Source organism: Oncorhynchus mykiss, chromosome 8 (genome assembly GCF_013265735.2).
Source record: "Oncorhynchus mykiss isolate Arlee chromosome 8, USDA_OmykA_1.1, whole genome shotgun sequence".
In the NCBI taxonomy this organism is placed as follows: domain Eukaryota; kingdom Metazoa; phylum Chordata; class Actinopteri; order Salmoniformes; family Salmonidae; genus Oncorhynchus; species Oncorhynchus mykiss.
Window position 1 is genome coordinate 86,548,415 of NC_048572.1, and position 7,500 is coordinate 86,555,914.

General features: G+C 45.7%; 2 protein-coding genes across 2 annotated transcripts in view; one reads left to right on the top strand and one right to left on the bottom strand.

Annotated features, from left to right (window-relative positions):
- LOC110530844 (collagen alpha-1(XI) chain) overlaps nt 1–7,392 on the top strand; it is a 203,533-nt gene extending 196,141 nt beyond the window's left edge. Inside the window, exons 60-64 of the mRNA XM_036986621.1 lie at nt 1–228; nt 1,196–1,308; nt 1,948–2,016; nt 2,652–2,885; nt 4,544–7,392. The exon at nt 1–228 is cut by the window's left edge and continues 43 nt beyond it. Coding sequence (XP_036842516.1) covers nt 1–228; nt 1,196–1,308; nt 1,948–2,016; nt 2,652–2,885; nt 4,544–4,690 — 791 coding nt within the window. The 3' untranslated portion in view covers nt 4,691–7,392. The remainder of the gene's footprint in view (nt 229–1,195; nt 1,309–1,947; nt 2,017–2,651; nt 2,886–4,543) is intronic.
- Nucleotides 5,115–7,500, bottom strand: part of LOC118965642 (glycine-rich cell wall structural protein 1.8-like) — a 3,022-nt gene continuing 636 nt past the window's right edge. Inside the window, exon 2 of the mRNA XM_036986894.1 lies at nt 5,115–6,387. Coding sequence (XP_036842789.1) covers nt 5,115–6,387 — 1,273 coding nt within the window. The remainder of the gene's footprint in view (nt 6,388–7,500) is intronic.

Below are 7,500 nucleotides of genomic sequence, written 5' to 3' on the forward strand. Positions count from 1 at the left end.
CGAGCAGGAAGAACAGACGGCAGGCGGAGGACGACGGCGTGCAGGGCGACGAGGCGGGAGGCATGGCAGACTACGGCATGGAGACCACAGTGGACGTGGAGGACGTGTTCGGGTCCCTGAATAACTTGAAGCAGGACATCGAGAGGATGAAGTTCCCCATGGGAACCCAGGACAACCCTGCCAGGACCTGTAACGACCTGCACCTCAGCCAGCCTGACTTCCCTAACGGTGGGTTCAATCAATCAAACAGACTGCATTGTCCTCAGAGGGAACTTTGGTTTCTGGGTAAAAACACAGAGTTATAAACAGTAACAGACTGAGTTACAGAAACATCATCATCATCATCATCATCATACAGCCACTTCAGGAGCTGGTTAGCAATGAAGTGAGAGAGAGCAGCTGTTAAGAGGAGCCCCACACACAGCAAATAGACATTGCATGTGAAATATTTATTAACAAGTGCAACATTGACTTGGCCAAAGGTCTTATGTGACTGAAAAGTTGCAGTAAAGTAGGATTTTTTTTTAAATCACAAAGATTAGTGATTTACAATGTTGATTCATGGTGACGTACTGTAAATGCTGGTTTCAACTCAATCTTAGCATCTCATTACAATCTGAGCATCTCATTACAATCTGAGCATCTCATTATAATCTGAGAATCTCATTACAATCTGAGAATCTCATTACAATCTGAGCAACTCATTATAATCTGAGCATCTCATTACAATCTGAGCATCTCAGTATAATCTGAGCAACTCATTATAATCTGAGCATCTCATTATAATCTGAGCATCTCAGTATAATCTGAGCAACTCATTATAATCTGAGCATCTCATTATAATCTGAGCATCTCATTATAATCTGAGCATCTCAGTATAATCTGAGCAACTCATTATAATCTGAGCATCTCATTATAATCTGAGCATCTCATTATAATCTGAGCAACTCATTATAATCTGAGCAACTCATTACAATCTGAACATCTCATAATCTAAGCATTTTATTATAATCTAAACATCTCATTATAATCTGAGCACCTCATTACAATCTGAGTATATAATTACAATCTGAGTGAATCCTGTTTTGCAGTACCATGAGGGACATTGTTTAATAACCTTGCCATGGGTCCCCAGTACATCCTGTTAATGACCTTGCCATCCTGTTAATGATTGTGTGTGTGTTGTGGTGTTCAGGTGAATACTGGATCGATCCTAACCAGGGCTGTACTGGAGACTCCTTCAAGGTCTACTGTAACTTCACCGCTGGAGGAGAGACCTGTATCTACGCCGACAAGAAGTCCGCTGGCGTACGTTTCCATGGCTCATTTCTGGAAAATAATGTCTATTAATGTTTGTAATGCCGATAGATACACACTTAGAAAAAAAAGAGTTCCAAACGGGTTCTTTGGCTGTCCACATAGGAGAACCCTTTTGGGTTCCATGTAGAACCCTATGTAGAAAGGGTTCTACGTGTGGAAGCCAAAAAGGGTTCTTCAAAAGTGTTCTCCGAGGGACAGCCAAAGAACCCTTAAGGTTCTAGATAGCACCTTTTTTTTCCTAAGAGTGTACAGTAGTTAATATGAACATTTTAGCAATTTCATACTCAGTGTTTTACGATCTATTTAGGATGTAGATCGATAGATCTTTTTTTTATTTTTTTTACCTTTATTTTACTAGGCAAGTCAGTTAAGAACAAATTCTTATTTACAACAATGGCCGAGTGGGTTAACTGCCTTGTTCATGGGCAGAACAACAGATTTGTACCTTGTCAGCTCGGGGATTTGATCTAGCAACTTGGTGGCTACTGGCCCAACACTCTAAAACCACTAAATTACCTACCACCCCAACAGTGAACTGCCGCACCAAAAACAGTGAACATGTCGTTTTCTAACCTGGTAACCTGTTCATTCATTCATTCACGGTGTTGTTTGTGTTCTGTGTAACAGGTCAGAATATCTAACTGGCCAAAAGAGGCTCCAGGATCATGGTTCAGTGAATTCAAACGTGGAAAAATAGTAAGTATAGAAAATATCAACCTCTCGAAGCAGATATACTATATTATACGTGATCAAGATTGAGATGTACGATAGACATTTCAGACTCTTGGCAAGATAACCTACAGTGAGACTAAATGTATCATCTCCATAACCCTCTCTACTCTCTCTCTCCCCATCTCTCTCTCTCCCTCTCTCTCCCCCCATTCTCCATCTCTCTCTCTCTCTCTCCATCTCTCTCTCTCTCTCTCTCTCTCTCTCTCTCTCTCTCCCCCTTCTCCATCTCTCTCTCTCTCTCTCTCTTCTCCATCTCTCTCTCTCTCCCCCCCCCCATTCACCATCTCTCTCTCTGTCTCTCTCTCTCTCTCTCTCTCTCTCTCTCTCTCTCTCTCTCTCGCCCCCATTCTCCATCTCTCTCTCTCCCCCCTTCTCCTTCTCTCTCTCTCTCTCTCTCTCTCTCTCTCTCTCTCTCTCTCCCCCTTCTCCATCTCTCTCTCTCTCTCTCTCTCTCTTTCTCTCTTCTCTCTCTCTCTCTCGCTCTCTCTCTCTCTCTCTCTCTCTCTCTCTCTCTCTCTCTCCCCCCCTTCTCCTTCTCTCTCTCTTTCTCTCTCTCTCTCTCTCTCCCCCCACCTTCTCCTTCTCTCTCCTTCTCCCAGTTGAACTATGTGGACATGGAGGAGAACACCATCCAGACAGTCCAGATGACCTTCCTGAAGCTGCTCAGCTCATCAGCCCGTCAGAATTTCACCTACATCTGCCACCAGTCAGTAGCCTGGTACGATGCCAAGGCAGACGGCTACGACAAGGCTCTACGCTTCCTGGGCTCCAACGACGAGGAGATGTCCTATGATAACAACCCCTTCATCAAGGCCCTGTCGGACGGATGCTCGGTATGTCTTCTTAAAAAGTCCGATTTCGCTTCCATTGGCATTAGTTCCATTAGAGATTCCAATTGTCCAATTGGAGATCCTATTGGTTCCATTAGAGATTCCATTTGTCCCATTGGAGATCCTATTGGTTCCATTAGAGATTCCAATTGCCCCATTGGAGATCCTATTGGTTCCATTAGAGATCCCATGTGTCCCATTGGAGATCCTATTGGTTCCATTAGAGATTCTATTTGTCCCATTGGAGATCCTATTGGTTCAATTAGAGATTCCATTTGTCCCATTGGAGATCCTATTGTTTCCATTATAGATTCCATTTGTCCCATTGGAGATCCTATTGGTTCAATGAGAGATTCCATTTGTCCAATTGGAGATCCTATTGTTTCCGTTATATATTTCATTTGTCCCATTGGAGATCCTATTGGTTCAATGAGAGATTTAATTTGTTTCATTGGAGATCCTATTGTTTCCATTATAGATTCCATTTGTCCCATTGGAGATCCTATTGGTTCCATTAGAGATTCCATGTGTCCCATTGGAGATCCTATTGGTTCCATTAGAAATGCCATTTGTTCCATTGGAGATCCTATTGGTTCCATTAGAGATTCCATTTGTCCCATTGGAGATCCTATTGGTTCCATTAGAGATTCCATTGGTTCCATTAGAGATTCCATTAGTGCCATTATAGATTATGTTAGTGCCAACACCGATTCCATTGGTTCCATTAGAGATTCCATTGTCTCCATTATAGATGCTATTGGTTCCATTAGATATTCCATAAGTTCCATTGAAGATCCCATTGGTTCCATTGGGGATTTCATTGGTTTCATTGGAGATTCCATTAGTTCCATTAGAGATTCCATTAGTTTCATTGAGATTCCATTGGTTCCATTGAAGATTCCATTAATTTCATTAGAGATTCCATTGGTTCCATTGAAGATTCCATTTTTTCCATTGGAGATCCTATTGGTTCCATTAGAGAATCCATTTGTCCCATTGGAGATCCTATTGGTTCCATTAGATATTCCATTTGTTCCATTGGGGATACTATTGGTTCCATTAGAGATTCAATTTGTCCCATTGGAGATCCTATTGGTTCCATTAGAAATTCCATTTTTTCCATTGGAGATCCTATTGGTTCCATTTGAGATTTCATTAGTTCCATTGGAGATTCCATTAGTTCCATTGAGATTCCATTAGTTCCATTAGATATTCCATTTGTCCCATTGGAGATCCTATTGTTTCCATTATAGATTCCAGTTGTCCCATTGGAGATCCTATTGTTTCCATTATAGATTCCATTTGTCCCATTGGAGATCCTATTGTTTCCATTATAGATTCCATTTGTCCCATTGGAGATCCTATTGTTTCCATTATAGATTCCATTTGTCCCATTGGAGATCCTATTGGTTCCATTAGAGATTCTATGTGTCCCATTGGAGATTCTATTGTTTCCATTAGAGATTCCATTGGTTCAAATGAGAGATTCCTTTGGTTCCATTGGAGATTGCTAATTGGTCATCACATGGTAGTTACTGGTAGATATTGATTGATCTTAGCATCTGAATTTGACACCACAATAACTCCTTGCTTCCCTTCCTCCTCCACTCCATCCCTCTCCCTCTCTCCCTCCCCTCTCCCTCTCTCCCTCCCCTCTCCAGCTGAAGTCGGGCTACTCCAAGACGGTGATGGAGATCAACACTCCTCGCGTCGACCAAGTGCCCATCATCGACGTCATGTTTAATGACTTTGGCGACCCCAGCCAGCGGTTCGGGTTCGAGGTGGGCCCCGTCTGCTTCATGGGCTAGGACCTGACCATCCCCTGAACCCCTCTCTGCCCTACCCCCTACAGAACAACACCCCCCCCCCCCCCCCTCTGCCCTACCCCCTATAGAACAACATGCCCCCCTCCTCTTCCCTACCCCCTATAGCACAACATGCCCCCCCTCTGCCCTGTCATAGAAGCATTGTCCCAGGGGAATACTCCTCGCCCTTGTAGGGCCAATCACATAATGACTTTAACTTGTAACGAGAGGAAGTGACATCAGGAATAAAGGACGTTTGATGCCGTGGGCGGACAGTGGCACACTTTCAGCAAACAGAGAGGAGGACCCACTCGCCCCAACCCTCAAAACCTCCTTTTCTCTCCCTCGTCTCCCCTCTCCTCACCCTTTACCTTGATTAGAGGGAGGATCCACTCACCCCACCCAAGCCCCCTTTCCACCCCTCATCTCACCCCTCGTCCTTACCCCTTTTCCCTCCAACCACTCTTCCTACCCTGTCTCGTCCCTCCCCCAGCCCAGTCTCCCTGTCTGGTAGCTCCAGTCTCCTCGCCCCTCCTCCAGCCCAGCCTCCCTGTCTGGTAGCTCCAGTCCCCTCGTCCCTCCCCCAGCCCAGCCTCCCTGTCTGGTAGCTCCAGTCTCCTCGTCCCTCCCCCAGCCCAGCCTCCCTGTCTGGTAGCTCCAGTCTCCTCGTCCCTCCCCCAGCCCATCCTCCCTGTCTGGTAGCTCCAGTCTCCTCGTCCCTCCCCCAGCCCAGCCTCCCTGTCTGGTAGCTCCAGTCTCCTCGTCCCTCCCCCATCTTCCCTGTCTGGTAGCTCCAGTCTCCTCGTCCCTCCCCCAGCCCAGCCTCCCTGTCTGGTAGCTCCAGTCTCCTCGTCCCTCCCCCAGCCCAGCCTCCCTGTCTGGTAGCTCCAGTCTCCTCGTCCCTCCCCCAGCCCAGCCTCCCTGTCTGGTAGTTCCAGTCTCCTCGTCCCTCCCCCAGCTTCCCTGTCTGGTAGCTCCAGTCTCCTCGTCCCTCCCCCAGCCCAGCCTCCCTGTCTGGTAGTTCCAGTCTCCTCGTCCCTCCGCCAGCCCAGCCTCCCTGTCTGATAGCTCCAGTCTCCTCGTCCCTCCCCCAGCCCAGCCTCCCTGTCTGGTAGTTCCAGTCTCCTCGTCCCTCCCCCAGCCCAGCCTCCCTGTCTGGTAGCTCCAGTCTCCTCGTCCCTGCCCCAGCTTCCCTGTCTGGTAGCTCCAGTCTCCTCGTCCCTCCCCCAGCTTCCCTGTCTGGTAGCTCCAGTCTCCTCGTCCCTCCCCCAGCCCAGCCTCCCTGTCTGGTAGCTCCAGTCTCCTCGTCCCTCCCCCAACCCAGCCTCCCTGTCTGGTAGTTCCAGTCTCCTCGTCCCTCCGCCAGCCCAGCCTCCCTGTCTGGTAGCTCCAGTCTCCTCGTCCCTCCCCCAGCCCAGCCTCCCTGTCTGGTAGTTCCAGTCTCCTCGTCCCTCCCCCAGCCCAGCCTCCCTGTCTGGTAGCTCCAGTCTCCTCGTCCCTCCCCCAGCTTCCCTGTCTGGTAGCTCCAGTCTCCTCGTCCCTCCCCCAGCTTCCCTGTCTGGTAGCTCCAGTCTCCTCGTCCCTCCCCCAGCTTCCCTGTCTGGTAGCTCCAGTCTCCTCGTCCCTCCCCCAGCTTCCCTGTCTGGTAGCTCCAGTCTCCTCGTCCCTCCCCCAGCCCAGCCTCCGTGGCTCCAGTGTTGCTCCAGATACAACCACAGAGGTGCTTTTGTGCGGAACACAGAACACCAGAGGTGCTACAAAAAAAAAGTGAATTTTGCAAAAAAAAACTGTAATTATTATTATTTTTATTTTGTACAATACTGTTCTCTTTCTGAATCCACTCTTCAAAAAAAAGAAACTTGCATGTGTACCAAAGCTCTTACTATTAATGTTTTAATAAATGTTGGTTTTAAACTATATAGAAAATAAATTTGCAATAAAGATATTTGTTTGTGTTAAATATCTGTTGAGAAACGAATGGGTAAGTAATACTAGGTTGTTGTGTTTGGGATACAGTGTAATATCAGCAATACAAATAATTATGAAGAATCTCCTTTGTAAATATTGACCATTATAAAGCACTTACAACATTATTCTCCCCTTCCAAGACTATAATCTACAGTAAAACATGATGTACATAGTAGGCCTATATACAGTAAAGGGTTATGTACATAGTAGGCCTATATACAGTAAGGGTTACTAAACCCTAAACTGGACTACAACCACCTTAAACCATTTTGTCTTATAACTAACTGACTTGTGTTATTGTTTTCAACTATTACTTCCTGGTTTTGATTATTTGTGCCCACTAAATCAGGAATGTAAGATTGCAGAGTAATTTAAAAATGAGTAATGTGAAAATGTCCACAAAGCCAGTTTACATATTGCACTCGACAAGCTTCTTATGCCAGATAGATTTTTATCCCACAGAATGGTATACCTCAATCGCTCTATGTACATTAATGTTGAGATGCTATAGGATCGATAAGAAACCCTGTATATACCTTGATTTGTACAATTGAGTTAATATATTTGGGCTGGTGGAATTCTTTTTTTTAAAGCAAAAGAAAAATAACTTCTCGTCTATTTCCTAACAGTTTTGTGAATGATGCCAAATAAATTAGACCGTTTCTGTTACAGTAATGAGGAAGTGTTTTCATGTGCTTTTGATGGTTGATTCATATTAAAACTGGATTCTGAACAAATGCGTTGACTTGACCGTCTGTATTGTTCTAGAGAGTTCTCTAGAGGGATTGGGATGATTCCACGTTGCTTTATTTTGACAGGTGATTTTCCCTTCCGCAAAAAAATCA